General features: G+C 45.8%; 1 protein-coding gene across 3 annotated transcripts; it reads right to left on the reverse strand.

The window, feature by feature from the left end:
- Positions 1-1,478: 1,478 nt before the first annotated feature.
- On the reverse strand, positions 1,479-9,158 carry LOC120688787 (transmembrane E3 ubiquitin-protein ligase FLY2-like). Of its 3 annotated transcripts, none has more exons than XR_005681183.1 (15): positions 8,621-9,146; positions 8,014-8,083; positions 6,102-6,229; positions 5,722-5,837; positions 5,551-5,611; positions 5,287-5,350; positions 5,131-5,208; positions 4,814-4,971; positions 4,665-4,724; positions 4,472-4,565; positions 3,467-3,634; positions 2,416-2,744; positions 2,076-2,192; positions 1,844-1,998; positions 1,479-1,762 (listed from the first exon to the last, which is right to left on the reverse strand). XR_005681183.1 is itself a non-coding variant. In XM_039971165.1 (15 exons), the coding sequence occupies exons 1-14, from the start codon at positions 8,792-8,794 to the stop codon at positions 1,897-1,899; spliced, it is 1,719 nt and encodes a 572-aa protein (XP_039827099.1). In that variant the 5' UTR covers positions 8,795-9,158; the 3' UTR covers positions 1,479-1,762; positions 1,867-1,896. The 3 variants fall into 3 exon arrangements, 2 of the variants coding, with proteins under 2 accessions (XP_039827099.1, XP_039827104.1); XM_039971165.1 differs by having other exon boundaries at positions 1,867-1,998; positions 8,621-9,158; XM_039971170.1 differs by lacking the exon at positions 1,479-1,762 and having other exon boundaries at positions 1,842-1,998; positions 8,621-9,120.
- Between the last annotated feature and the right edge of the window lie 6,409 nt (positions 9,159-15,567).

Raw genomic sequence — 15,567 nt, forward strand, 5'->3', positions numbered from 1 at the left:
ATCTAGCCGGACGCCGAAGCTGCCAAAGCTGTTTTTGGTGGGTCACCTGCCAACAGAGGACGGCGGGGACAACCTTGCAAGAGCTGGGGTGGGGCTGAGCTGACGGATCGGGAGCGGCAACGGGGACCACATCACGTGCGAGGGCGCCGCAGGCCGCAGCACAAGCCCGAACGAGAACCAGCGGTGGCCATTCGGTTCTTGGGTTCGGTTCCTCAATTTTTAAAGAAATTCGGTTCCTAAAAAATAGGAACCGATTGGTTTCAAAAAATTTCTGGAACTAAATATTTCGGTTCTCGATTAGTTTGATTCGGTTTCGGTTCTAACCGAACTAACCGAATTTTTATACCGAAAGCTAAGATAACAAGAAAAATATACATGTTCTATAACAAATTTAAACAATACTTCCTCTATTTTAGAGAATAGTAATTGAGAAGGGAACAATAATAATATAGTAAGAGAAATACATAGCAATTGAAGTATGATACATCACATGTAAACTAAATATACTCTTACAAAATGCAAAGTTTATGTAATTCGGTTCTTTCGGTTAATTCGGTTACCCGAGGGTAGAAACTAAATTTTTTCAGTTATTTCGGTTTCACATTTTTTGGAACCGAATAGGGAACCGATTATTTCGGTTTCGGTTATTTTGATTCGGTTCCGGTTAATTATGCCCACCCTCGAGAACGAGCACGGCGGGCGGAGCTGACGAGACGAGCGCCTGAGCTCGGAGGGAAACCGCGTCGTCCTCCCGGCCCCCCAGCTCCGCTCCCGGCTCCCGCTTGCGGCTGCGCGGCGAGGGACCAGCACCGACCGGCGTCGCCCGCGGTCGCGGGTGGTTAGCTGTGCCGGGCCGCCAATGGCGCCGGCATGTGCGCGGCCCCAACAGCCGGCCGTTGCGGCGAGTTATGCGCGCTCGAATCGGAAGCCGGGTCGTGCAGTGTCGTGCGCCTCACAACTTCACGACGGACAGTCACACAGGCCGCCGAAATGGGGGGGGGGGGGGGGGGGGCACAGTTTGGACTCCGCCGAAATCTCGTATCGTCTCCACTTCAAAAAAAAAAAAACTCGTGCCGTCTCTCGTGTGCCTCCGGAAATCTGCGCCTGGCGCTCTCGGATCCCTCATCTTCTGAGGCCCACTGCGGCATGGAAATGACCTAGCCACCCATTAGAACGAAGGCATTTCACCGATGTCGTTAATAACGAGACGTGGGAGGGGAAAAGCCAGCAAGGTAGGTAATAACGAGATGCGTTACTGCGTTAGGGCCTCCAGGCGGCTGCAAACGAGCAAACACAAGGTTCGCAGGATCGTACTTCGTAAACGAAACATTCCGCTTCAATTTCCCATTCAACCAACCAACCAACCAGATGCTGAACTGCCCTTCACCTCGCACATCTCGAACCAGGAAATGTCAGGACCGGACGTACAACATTCGCCATGGTCAGAAGGGTGAATGTATCAGCCACATCCAGCAAGGTAGTAACAGTGAAGAATGCATCACATCTGGAACTCTTTCAAATTGTCAACACCCTTTTGTACAACGCTCAAACCAAAATGCAGGACTGAAATACTTGTAGCAGGCAAAGGCATACGACAGAGAAAACCGCAAGGGCAGCTGAGAACGATTTCTCCGTGGGGCGCTTGATACAATAGTTTGTACAACACAAGACCACTTAAAATCAATAGCATAAAACTTCTCTACAGTTATGTCGATTGCTTTCATGCAGTTGCAGCCTTGCCTTTTTGTACCTCAGTTTCCACCTGTAAACATAAACAAATACGATCAAAATTAAGGACACGGAAACTAGATTTTCTGGGAAAAGGTACATGATGACATAATACCTTGTATAGGCTGAGCTACCTACTTCTTGTTAACTCTGGTACAAAGCCCTCATCTAAGCTGGTGGTAGGGAACGCCTGCAAGTTGGGCACTCCATCTTGATGTCCATCCATCGTTGTAAACAGCCTGAGTGGAATATATGCTCACAAGGTGCCACCTGCACAGGAGGGAGGGCAGTTAGTGCCCTGTAATAGCTGTCTGCAAAGTCAAATGCCAGAAATATTGCACAATTACCATGTATTCACTTGTTCTTTGGGTAAGATCGATTGTAGTCATGCAAATAACACAATCAATGGGCTGATTCGTGCTATCCTCAACCTTCCTGTGGTAGCAGTATTTCTCAGGCAGGATCTGAAAAAGAGTAGAAAGTGAACACAACAGATTAATCACTAAAAACTGATACTAATAAAACATGCTGAGTATCTTATAATGAACAGCTTAACAGTGCAACATAAAGAGTGGCAACTAAAACATCTTCTGAAGGAAAGAAATTAGCTAAAAATGCCAACTAAAATACATCTGGGATGAAACAGATTAGAATACATGTGTCATGGTAACATGGCATATCTATTACCTGGCGAGGAATAAAGCAGCGAGAACCAAGATAGTGCTGAAGCAAAAGCACTGCTGCTTGGATACCCATGAATGCCGTAACAGCTATGCACCATTTCTTGTCAGGCTCAATGCGCATGAAGTTACTAGGGCAACCAAATATATACAGTGGAATAGCGAGGCGGGTAACTGTCATGCCTAAAATATACTGTGGGTGCAGAGGTTTTCTTGTATCCTTGATGACATTTGTAACAATTTGGGGTACCCAAAAGGAGTACATCAGGAGAAGAAGTGGGCGTAAGAAATTGTGCAGCTCATACATTAGAAGGATTCCTCCCAAAAGAATACCATCTGCAGAACACAAATCAAATTAAAGAATAGCTTATAGTTGGTGAAAAAATAAATACTTGAAGTATGCAGAAAATGCAAACTAGGTCCCTCCGTTCCAAATTATAGGTCATTTGACTTTTTTAACTCTAAGTTTGACCACTCGTCTTATTCAAAAATTTGTGCAAAACATCACTTCTGTTTTGGCTTGCTTTATCAATACAAGTTCTTTAAGAATGACTTAAATTTGACTATATTTGCATAATTTTTTTGAATAAGACGAGTGGTCAAACTTGAGGTTAAAAAAGTCAAACGACCTATAATTTTTTTTGAATAAGACGAGTATAGAATATTGACACTATATGTTGTTTCAAATTAACAAAGGAAATGATAACTCCAATGGCTCTGACAGAATATCCAGGCTTTAACTGATAGCAAACATCAGGTACTTTGCCTACCGACTTACACATGGGTAGCATTTCGCTTGCCATTTTCAGGCAGCAGGTAAATGGGATACCACAGATATGTTGTAGACAAGAACCAGCTAAAAGGGTCAGTATTGTTCAAGTATTTTTATTCTATATACTTCTCACACCCTGGATTGATTGCACATGTAAGTTCTAATAGCAACAAATATATGGAAAGCATTCTAATGCACTTGTGCAAACTAAGTTGATTCGAATTAATTGACCTACTGCCATGATTCTTTGTGAGAAACAGATCCAATGAGTGAAGTTAGTACTTACAAAAGCGGCTGTAAAGAACAGATAGTTCTCGCCTCATTATCTCCCAACCTTCTCCACTGTTTAAAGGCCTACTTGCTTTCCATATGGCAAGAAGGTACCTCATTTCAAAAATAGAAAATACAACAAATTTGAAGAATGCAGCCGTTGCGAAGGCGTTAAACAGTGACTCTGTAGAAAGTTACATGTAAGAAGAATGTAAGCTAAAACAAAATTTTAAAAATCCACAGGATAAAATGGTAATATAAGTCAACTATAACCTCATGCAGAAGTGACATTACAAGTTAAGCAGGCCAATAGTTAATATTATGATTAATTGCAATGCAGGCCCGTGTTTTAAAGGCTAAGTCAACTATAACCTCATGCAGAAGTGGCGATACAAGTTAAGCAGGCCAATAGTTAATATTATGATTAATTGCAATGCAGGCATGTTTCAACTAGGCGTCCAGGTGGACCCAGCTCGCCCTGGGTTACATTGCCGCCTTGTTGCCTAGGCGTCTCCTTGTTGCCTAGGCGCCACCCAGGCGTCCAGGCATAACCAGCTAGTCTTGCCTCGCCTTACCGCCTTTAAAACACTATTGCAGGCTAACTTTTTTAATCGCACAATCATTACCACAGAGCTGTTGCCTGTTGGATATGAGTTTCAGCATGCCTTTTTTTTCTTTTGACCAAGAACTGTGGGGACAGATCCCCCGAGAGAGATCGATTTTCATTCCAACAATAATGTCTCAACAAGATATTATCTGATTAACTTTGCACAATCTCTACTAGGCATTATCATTAACCTGTCTTTATCTTTAGTTCATAGTTCTCTTAAATTTTCCATTGATTGAGCACAAAATGAACAAAAGGGAGCTAAATTTACAGAAAATATAACCAAATACAGTTCACAAATCCTTAGTCAAATGAAATCCTACAAGGTCATTTTAGTTTTACAATAAAAAAGACAGAAGCAACAGAGAAACACAGCCAGAAAAAAAAATAAATTATTCAAGTCATAAGACTCACCAACCAATATCCCAGCAGTCAGATGGAGCAGACAGAGATATGCATCCATGATAGCTTGTTGGCCAATCATTAAAATAGAAACCTTAGCAGCTCCCTGTAGGCAATACATAAGCAACTCAAGCAAATGAGCTTAAAAGTTGTGTACTGCAAGCAGTTTTGTTTTTACTATATGCTTCAGAAAAAAAATGCTCACGGATTGAGTGTTGCTATGCTCCATTTGTCTAATCAACAGCAAAACTTGAAGGAAAGAGATCTATCATACCCTAGTTAAGGAATTCAGAGACTGGGAAAATACAATAAAGATAAAATCAAAAAAAAAGGAAAGAAGCAGCCGGAGGATACAAAAGTGACCATCAGTGTGTAGTTGACTGCTTTGTTGTAATAGACTTCAACATTCAAAGAAGTCGCATTTAGTAAGATAGGTGAGAAGCACTCTCCATCATCATCGACGGCTGGACTCTCCATCAAACCCTCCAACCGGTACTTCTCATGCTCTCCATCTAGTTAAAAAAAATGTAAAAGCAGTCACTATTTTAGCTTTAACTGGAAGTGAAGAAATTACCAACCAAAAGCTTAGTATTGCCACATGTGAATTATGATGAAGCGATGAACTGACAGTGGAAGAATGAATTTAACAATAAAGTAAAGAAATTATTTACCATTTGGGTTAGATGACAAGCGAACCACCTTAGCAGCTATTTCTGTGTTACAGTGTTTCTCCATGTCATATGTGAGAGCTGATAAGGAAGAAATAGCACACATAAAAATTTGCAGCAGAGTGATACATAGTACTGAGTGTGCAATTTGAAACTTACAATTCTTCCTTCGGTTCTTATCTTCAGAAGATTCTTGGAATACTTGAGAGGAGAAAATTCGCAGCTGTTACAAATCAACCAGATAAAAGTATATTCTATAAGCATGTTCATTAATTGTAAGTGATCTTCTGGGTACAAGGACATATGCACATAGAGAAGGTTGTGAAAGCTCAGGAAGTAAAATATAGTTATATATGATACATGATTAAATAATACCCATGTAATAGTAATGAACAACAAAATAAGTCCAATTCATGAGCATACCAAATGGTATGGATTTGACAAAAAGTAATCCTCTTCTTGAAGTGGCTCACCATCTGCACCACTGAAAAAGGACAAATACAGTTACAATAGTTCATTTGGCAACAAGAAACTTTCCGAGGGAGAACGAAATACAAAAATCCCATCAGTTACAGAGAGAAAATAAACAGGTACCTGTTTGCTACCATCCGAAGTTGTCTAAAAGGCCATATGTACACTCCTTCCAACCTTATTTGAGCCACTCCATGATCATGGGCATTGTCAATGACATCATGGAATGTAATTGATCCCTGACAGCCCCATGGTAAGGAAAGTAATCAGTAGAGTAGAGCATGCCGAGGAAAAGGATCAAGCTACCGTAACATCCATGACACACTTAAAAAAGTACCATTTTATTTACTCCACCTAAACAGGAGTAACTTCTACATTCAAAAGACCAGGCTTGCGGTAGCATTCTTGGTTATAGTTAACTCAGGTTGGACATGAAACAAAAGCCTAATTTCTTTCCTGTGGGCTTAACTAGAATGACAAAAAAATGTAAGGAGCTCAATTACCTGAACATAGTGCACCCCGCTTATCTTTGTTGGAGTGCTCAACAATTCCAGAACCGAATCACCTTTAGATTTCACAAACTCAAGAAACCTAGATGAACCATTTGTGGCACCAGCAAAGGCCCAGCTCCCTAAGCCATAAAGTGGTGATGTTATTACACAAATTGAAGTAATACTGACAAGCTAACAGTAGTAAACAACATATAGGTAAGCAAGGACAGGGTAAATTCAAGGTTGGAACATTGGCCGCATTTTATTGAGTTATTGGACTATTTCAAAACTATGTTAAACAAGACAGTGCACGTAACACTGGATCATGTAATATATATATCTGATTACACATTAGACACAAGAAAGTCTATTAAACAGCTAGGGGAGAAAGTAGCAATAGAAGAATAAGGAGATGCCACAGTTTCGAAAACGCATGGTAATGCTACTAAAATAGTATTTAATGCCACTTGATTGCATCGAATAGCCTAAAAAAATAAAAATATTTTGATTTCTTGATAAAATCTGCAATGTAAAATATATCACAGGTCCTAAAATTTGGAAGACTACAATGTCACCAACTCGAGGAATCAAGGGATATGCTCCTATGCCTTCTATACTAATACCAGACAATTCTTTTGGTGACCCTTGTTAGATTTCATCTCTATCCTACTTACTTGGTGTCGGTACCCTGTAGCAGGGATACCCACTCCTACTGCAACAGGGCAGAACCCGCGTAGTTATCCGTAACTACTCCCAAAGGATGGAGCAGCCAGGCCCCACGGGTCAGGCTCTTACCTCACCAGGCCAACGGCCCCGGGCCCGTTCCCCGCTTGGGGACAGGTCCAGAGACACCACGTGTCCCTGAGGAAGGGAAGCTCCGAGCTGACAGCCGAGGCCCCGGACCCCCCATAGGGGTTCGAGACCTCCCGCGTCGGTCTGGACCTCCCACGCGGTAGAACCAACATACCGCCGGGAGGTCCGGGCCCGCCACGTGTCTCGGAGGCACGGACGCGGGCTCGTGCGCGCACCTTCCGCTGGAAGACTCGCCACCGCGGCACGCGGGGCAGCCTTTGCCAGACCTCACTGTGCACCGCGTATTACCAAGGTACACAGTGTAGCCGCCTACGCCGCACCCACGCAGAGCCCGACTGCTGCATTAATTGGAAACGACGGCACGGCACTTTTCCATCATGCCGCCTACGCCGCAAGCTACACGGCCGTCCAGCTACGTGGCAGGCGACGCCGCTAGCTATGCCTGGCGCCGTTCCGACAAGACAGCGCCTGGACATGCTGAACGGGGAACTCCAGGAGCAGGCAAGGGAATCCAGGAGAGAGATCTCCTTCACCTGCGACGCCATAATGTATGAATAGTACATTATTCTATACCGCACCAGTTGGGCCCACCTGTCGGGGACCCAACGGCCATGTGCGCGTCCCCTTGAGATATAAAAGGGAGGTGCTCGCTGTACACTACAAGCTCTCTAGATCACACACTCAGGCTGACCCAAGCTCTCGCAGACTCTCTCGAGGCAAGGCAATACAACACATAGTGGACGTAGGGTATTACGCTCCGGTGGCCCGAACCACTCTAAACCCTTGGTGTTCATCGTGTTCTTGAGCGAGATCGAACTGGTCGCTAGCTAACCCCCGAGTACTCGCCCTCTGGGCTTAGGCGGGTGCATTCCGCCACCCGGCTGTGGTTTGCCACACCACGACACTTGGGATTAATGATTTTGTTGTTGCTGTTGTATTTGTGTACCAGCCAACATAGCATGTCTAATTTCTGGAAGTAATCATCCTAATTTATGCAGTGGAAATACAAAATTATTCATATTAAGTAGTGAGAAAATTTTAAGAGAAAGGGAATCAAATAAACACAAGTATTGCATAACCATCACAAAACTATGAACAGAACAGAAGTTACCTTTATACGTTCCCGTAATATTCCATGAATAGGGGCCTATATCATTTTCATCCCTTTTGAAGAAGGCGTGCTGCACAAACATATGTATCACAAGAAACAAGCTAAGTCGCACGCATACCAGTAGTAACAGATGCTACTAGAAACCTAAGGCCTACAATCAGCTAATTTCCCACCCACAACAAACAGAAGGCAACCAATCAAAGCTGACATTGAACTAACTCCTACTCATCATTTAAGAGAAGAAATGTCTCGCACACTTTAGTACTCCCAACTCCCTAAACTCTAACAAGCGCTTAAATCAATTCTCACAGTCGATTTTGAACGCAAAGCATACCCAGTTCAAATGACTATTTAGATTAGATAACCCTAAGATGATTCCCAGCCGATTCCTATTGATAACCATCCAACCTAAGGTCAAGGGAATAGTCCAGTGTAAGTCGACGAAATGGCACCAGACACCACCAAATTAAGTCAAAACTAACTTTCCCATCTCGTCCGCTCCGATTGAACAACCCTAAGCTCCCAATTCACCAAGCCCCCCGCCCCCACAAAAAATGGGGGAAATAGCTCTTACACACCAATCCGAGTACAGCAGCATCAAACTCACCTCATCGCCCCACGAACCGGCGGAGGCCGCGGCTCCAGCGGACGCGACACGTTCCCGGAGCGGCCGCAACGCCGCGGCCAGCGGCGGGGCCAGGGCGACGCCGACCAGCACGAGCCCCACAGCAGCGGCCCTCATCACGGCGCCGCTGCGGCCGGCAGCGGCCGAGGGCCTCATCTATCTATCTCTCTATCTCCCCGATGCACACCACGAGCGCGCGCAGCCCCTCACGCCGTCACGGGGGCCACCATGCGAGGGCCCGCGGCGTGCGGCCACCGGGCGGCCCGGAAGAAGGCGGTTGGATTCTGGGGAACGCGATAAACCTAGGACGGGGCGGCTGGCGGAGGAGCAGGCGGGGGAGGGGAACGGAAGGGGAAAGTGAGCAGGGGATGGGGTCAAACGGCGGGTGGAGAGGTGGAGGGGAGGTGACGGCGGACGGGCGGAGGGGGAGAAGAGGGCGGCGACTTTGGTTTCGGCGGACGGACGCCAAGCGAAGGCAACACCTGCGCCGCTGCGCGTGGGGAATTTCCGTCTTCCGTGTGGTGGGGGGTGGTTGGCGGCTTGGCGCTCGGTGCCCTCGGTGCGGCCGGGCTGGCTGGAGACGGGCTGGTGTGGGAGCAGACCGGGCCCGCATGTCCGCGAGGGTGTGTAGCGCTAGGCACGTGCGCATTTCTTTATGGCGTCATGGACATTCTTCGAAAGTTCTCGCACCGGAGAATGATAAACTTTTTTTTGTATGACTTTAGAATGATAAACTTTATTTTTGAACGAACATAATGATAAACTTTAGGCACTGTTTAGTTTTCAAAAAAATTCTACATTACTCGTCACATCGAATGCATGGAATATTAAATGGAGTTGAAAAATAACTAATTATGCAGTCTAATTGATTAGCACGTAATGAATCTTTTAAGCCTAATTAGTTCATAATTAAATATTATTTATCAAATAACAACGAAATATGCTATAGTATTAAAACCTAAACTTTTCACCAACACACCCTTAGGCGCGTTTTGTTGGACTGGGAGCCTGCGCCCCTTTCAAAAGCAGAGCTTGGAGATCTCGGAAAAAACGAGTTGAAGACTTAAGCTCGGGTGAGTAAGACTATCTCCAACAGTGGAAACCCAAATACCAGACCCATTTGCTGGTATGGGTCGCGAGCAACGAAAAGGTCGAGTACCCAAAACTGTTCTTCTCCAACAGTATATGCAAAACCGCCCGCTCCACGCCACCGCTGCTCGCCGCCGGCTCCTCCCGCCACCGCTGCTCACTGCCGGCTCCTCCTCGCCGCGCCCAGCTCCCCACCGCTCCGGCTTGGACGCAGCCCGTCGTGGCCCGCTCACCACAACAGACCCGCTCGACCCGCTCCCTACCGCGCCGGCGGCTCGAACCGACCGACGGACAGCAGTCGCGCCTCGAGCTCTCCGAGGAGCGCGCGGGCGGCGCCCGCCCCGCCGCCATCGGGCTGCCGCAGCGCGGCCACGAGGCGTGTGATGGTCTCGCAGTCGATCCACGCCTGGATCTCCCCGGCGACGGCGCCGGCCACCCGCTTGATCCCCCTCCGCGCTCCGGACTGGCGGCACCGCGCGCGCAGGGACCCATTCACCCCGCTACCCTCCTCCCCAGTACCGCACAGGTCAACGGAGCACGAGAGGGTTCTGAGCCGGTAGAGGAGCCGGCGCAGCGCGGAGAGATTGGGGTCACCGGCAAGGAGGTCGTCGGCGCCGGCCCGCCTTGTCTCAACTGCCGATGGGCACAGTAGCGCCCCGCCTCACCGCCGCTTCCCGCCTCGGCATCGTCGGCCGCGCCCCACCTCGCCGATGTTCCCCGCCTCACTCGGCGTCGTCGGCCACGCCCGCCTCGCTGCCGTTCCCTGCCTCTGCGTCGTCGTTCGCACCCCGCCTCGGCGTCGTCGGCCGCGCCCCGCCTCGCCATCGTCGGCCCAGCCCCGTCGCGGTCCTGCTGCCCGCGGCAGCGACTCCCCATTGCGGGCCCACCTCCCATGTGGCTTTGATTTGGGTCGATGAGAGAGAGTGACACAAATTTGCCTGCTCTCTTCCCCACGACGCAAAATGGGTCTCCCCTTTGCCTACTCTGTTGGAGAGCATTTTTTGACTGTAGAGCACCCATTTTAGGTATGGGTAGCCTGATGCCTCTCCTGTTGGAGATAGCCTAAGGTCCTATTTTTTTACAAGCAGAATTATATAATCTAGTTTATAGATGATGGATTATATAATCTGAATTATTATAAAATTTGAGAGAAATAATTGATAAGCTATTAGGCAACATAGATTATTTAAGATCTACAATAATCTAAAATAAACATGTTTTCAGCAGCTTATGAATTATTATGATCTAGGGGTGTGGATTATCTAATCTAATAAATAAGCTGGAGTGTTTGTTTTTATATGAGATTATTTTTCAGATTTTAAGCTGGATTATATAGTTTTATTGGCAAACAAACAGGATCTAAGTTTATTAAGAAAAATCTAAGCAATTGAGCTATGTACATTTTGCTCGTAACCTCTTACCTTATCTGTTGTTTTGCGGTCCATTAGTGAATTCTGAGTATGTCTGCAACTCGGCATCGGTCATGGATCTCATGGCTGGTTTCCTTGCCAGATTCCTCCCAATGTGCTTAACTGATCAAGACCCTCCTTTAAAAAAAGGTGACCAAGACAGATTGACAAGTCTCTCGTCAAAATCATGCAAGCTTTGGAAGCTGTGAGTCGGTGTTGAAAACCAAAATTGGCATTCGACAATACCAACCGGACTTACCGGTACGCCCTAGCGGTCTGGCCGGTCAGACGCTGTAGTCCGTCCGGCAGCAGCCGACCGGTCTGACCGGTAGGGTCGACCGGTCTAACCGGTCCAAGTGAAATCCGAGTACAACTAGGGATTTTAATAGATTTAGATCTTGTAATAGGATTTCTTGCGGGATAAGTCCACCCCACCCTATAAATATAAAGGGTGACGGCAGATTAGGTATCCAATCAATCAAATCAATACAACTTTTATCTTTTTACTTTTCTCTTGCCCTAGCTTTTCCAATCTACTATTTGCTGTTCCTCCGTCGTCTCTACGTCGATTGAGGGCGTTCTAGGTGGCCTGCCGATCCTAAAACAACCCTACGTGCGCCTGCCCCGACGGGTCCTTCCCGGGCGACGTTCGTTGGTCTCACCGCCGGCCTGCTCGGCGACAACCGGTCTGACCGGTATACCCGACCGGTCTGAGCATCGGCGATGCATTGTGCCGTCGCTCGCTGCGCATTCAAGCATTTTCGTGTGTTGGCCCTAGTTTTGCGCCAACATACTTTTTGGCGACTCCGCTGGGGAAAAGAATCAATCGGCTGCCATGGCCGGTAAAATTCCTAAACCTAGTGATGTTGATGCCGCCAACATCCAAAGGCCGACTGTTCAGCAACTTTCGGCCGAACAACAGAAGGCTCTTGATGACATCCAGAAGAAGATCAGAGAGGAGAAGGAGGAGGAGATCCAGAAGCTGGAGGAAGAAGCCATGAAGCAGTACATCTCACACTTCTCCATCGACCGACAAGGGAAGGTCACGACGGATGCCGGCTTCGATGCTTCACAGTTTGAGGTAAAATTCGATGAGAGCGAACAGCCCGTTCTTAATTCTGAAATAGCTAATGCTATAGATGATGTTGTTTCTTCTCATGTGAATAATAAGTTGGAATTTATTGGTCAAAATATGCATGATATGTTTGATGATCGCTTTAGCCGAATTGAAATACATCTTGGTATGAAGTCTGTCGGTAATAATGCATCTACATCTAATAGCGATAAGGCAATTCGTGGTTCGGCAATTCCAACTAATAATGCTATTGTGACTAATTCAGCTAATCAGCAAAGTCGAATTAATTATAATGCATCACCTCATGCCAATGTGCCATATGGGTTAGCAAGTTCATTGCGACATTCCACACCGCCGAACTTTGCTCAACTTGGTAGTACACCGATCACAAATCGGCTTAACGCCGATGATGTTGGATCAGGTAGTATCAAAGAGGAGGTGATTAAGATATTTCGGCAAACTTTTGGTATAGAGCCTAAAGCCAAATGCCGATCTTATCAAAGGCCATACCCTGAGAATTATGATTATGTTGCATATCCTCAAGGGTTTAAAATTCCTGAATTTGTTAAATTCACTGGTGATAATAGTAGAACTACATTGGAACATATAGGTCAATTTATTATACAATGTGGTGAAGCTAGCACTAATGATATTTACAAATTGAGGTTATTTCCTTTATCTCTATCGGGTGCTGCATTTACATGGTTTATTTCATTGCCACCCAATTCAGTTTTCACTTTTGCTGATTTAGAATAGAAGTTTCATGATTATTTCTTTAGTGGTGAAACTGAATTGAAATTGTGACATCTCACATCGGTTAAGCAAAAGATACATGAAGGTGTTTCTGAGTATATTAGAAGATTTAGAGATACTAGAAACCGATGTTATAGTTTGACAATTTCTGATAGAGATTTAGCTGATCTAGCTTTTGCTGGTTTACTTGATTTTCATAAAGCAAAGTTAGAGGGGCAAGAATTTCTAGATGTTAGTCAAGTCTTACAAAAGGCTCTGGCTAATGAAAGCCAAGCTAAAGAAGCTAGAGATTCTCAAAAGTCCAATGAAAAACCTAATTATCCTGTTTATGTGCTCGGGTGTGATTCCAATTGTTCGGACGATGAAGGTAAAGATGTTTATACCGCTGAATTTGTTTGGTCCTCTAATGATAAACCTTGCGCTTGTGGTTCTCTTAAGCCGATTCCTAAAGATCGGCAAGAAAGATTTACTTTTGATGTATCCAAATGTGAGAGGATATTTGATGAATTAAATAAGAATGGTTACATCAAGATGTCGCATGTCATACCGCCGCTTGAAGAATTAAAGCGGTGAGCTTATTGCAAATTTCATAATACTTTCTCTCATGCGACTAATGATTGTAATGTGCTTCGGAGACAGATTCAATCGGCTGTTAATGAAGGCCGAATAATTGTTCCACAAATGAAGGTGGATCAGAATCCTTTCCCTGCACATACACATGTGCTTGAATTGAGTAATCCTAAAGTGTTAATTCGCCCAAATCAAGCCGAATCAACAAAAGGAAAAAATATAATCATTGGTGAAGAAAGGTCTGAGCCTTCGAAATCTCATCAGGAAGCTCCAGCAAAGAAGGTTCCTGAAGATTCATTGAAGAATTCAACGCTCGGGGGGCAAGAACAGAAGAAGGGCGCCAGGTCTGCTCAGACCGGTCTGACCGATCTGGAGACTGGTCTGACCGGTTGATCTGGAATTTCTGGAAAGAATTCCAGAAACAAGAAAGAAAAAGAAAGGCCGAGTTTTAGAGAACTCTTGGCCAAATATGAGAAGAAAGGAGTCATCCAGAGGCAGAGGAAATGGCCGGACAAAGTCAAGGATACAAATCCGTCATCGTCTCAAGAGCAATCGAGTTTGAGCCAAGGTAATTCATTTAATGGATCGATTTCTCCATGGTATTGCTAGTATCCTTGTTACATGCCTTTGGATTATAGTAGGATGCACATGCAGTCATATTATATTCATTATCCTACTATATCCAAGCTTTGCTTCACAAAGACCGATTAGCGATGATCTGGTCAAAAAGAACATTGATTGCAGCAAGGAGTGTGAGAAGAACATAAAACAAGATTCAAAATATCTACAGCCGAAGTGGTGTCCTTCAGGTTTGTCTCACACCCAAAAGAGGAGGCTGCAAAGGATGCGCAAGAAAGAGTCCATGGAACAGCAAGCAGAGGTTATACCAACAAGGTCGGTGACCATGAAGTAGGTATGGAAGCCCAAGCAAGTTGTTTCATCATCAACTTGAGGAAGAAGCAAGATGCGGCCGATAAATCGTTATCGCCCTTAGACAATTTTGGTTCAGAAGAGTGTTCTTTGGCACGCAAGCTTTGCCAAAGAACAGGGGGGCATATGTTGACAACCAAAATTGGCATTTGACAATACCAACCGGTCTGACCGGTACGCCCTAGCGGTCTCACCGGTCAGACGCTGTAGTCCGTCCGGCAGCAGCCGACTGGTCTGACCGGTAGGGTCGACCGGTCTGACCGGTCCAAGTGGAATCCGAGTACAACTAGGGATTTTAATAGATTTAGATCTTGTAATAGGATTTCTTGCGGGATAAGTCCACCCCACCCTATAAATATAAAGGGTCACGGCCGATTAGGTATCCAATCGATCAAATCAATACAACTTTTATCTTTTTACTTTTCTCTTGCCCTACCTTTTCCAATCTACTATTTGATGTTCCTCCGTCGTCTCTACGTCGATTGAGGGCGTTCTAGGTGGCCTGCCGATCCTAGAACAACCCTACGTGCGCCTGCCCCGACGGGTCCTTCCCGGGCGACGTTCGTTGGTCTCACCGCCAGCCTGCTCGGCGACAACCGGTCTGACCGGTATACCCGACCGGTCTGACCGGTCTGAGCATCGGCGCTGCATTGCGCCGTCGCTCGCTGCGCGTTCAAGCATTTTCGTGTGTTGGCCCTAGTTCTGCGCCAACAGTCAGTAAAATCTAGAACTTGGGAGCTGGAAATTGCTACCTTCTTTATGCCACTCGCTCCGCTGAGTTATTAGGAAAATGACGTGGTATATGACTAAGAAAGACATCCCAGCAACGGACGGGCCCTTAGTTTTGGCGTTTCCTGACTCCATCGACGAGATCAAAATCATATTCCTGCTTGTTAAAGTTAATGCAGTGGCGGAACTAGGACGTAGATGGCTCATTTTCCTACTCATCATCATCTTACTCCTTTTTTTTCTTTTCTTGCTCTTTTTTTCTTCCTCTTCTTCATTCATGGTTGAAAAATGTTGGGGAACTAGAGGGCTCCCCCGCACCCCTCAATCTACATGTGGATTGGTAACTGTTGAAAGATTAGAGTGTGAAAGGTTCT

This window comes from Panicum virgatum, chromosome 2K (genome assembly GCF_016808335.1).
Source record: "Panicum virgatum strain AP13 chromosome 2K, P.virgatum_v5, whole genome shotgun sequence".
Classification (NCBI taxonomy): Eukaryota; Viridiplantae; Streptophyta; class Magnoliopsida; order Poales; family Poaceae; genus Panicum; species Panicum virgatum.

Bases quoted from the DNA above. Each gene is read 5' to 3' on its own strand.
- LOC120688787 (XM_039971165.1), bottom strand. From the start codon at position 8,794: ATGAGGCCCTCGGCCGCTGCCGGCCGCAGCGGCGCCGTGATGAGGGCC. The intron at 4,972-5,130 runs GTAAATAATTTC...TTTTTTAACTAG, and splicing joins CTTGTCATCTAACCCAAATG to ATGGAGAGCATGAGAAGTAC. The intron at 4,566-4,664 runs GTGAGCATTTTT...TATTGCCTACAG, and splicing joins AGCATAGCAACACTCAATCC to GGAGCTGCTAAGGTTTCTAT.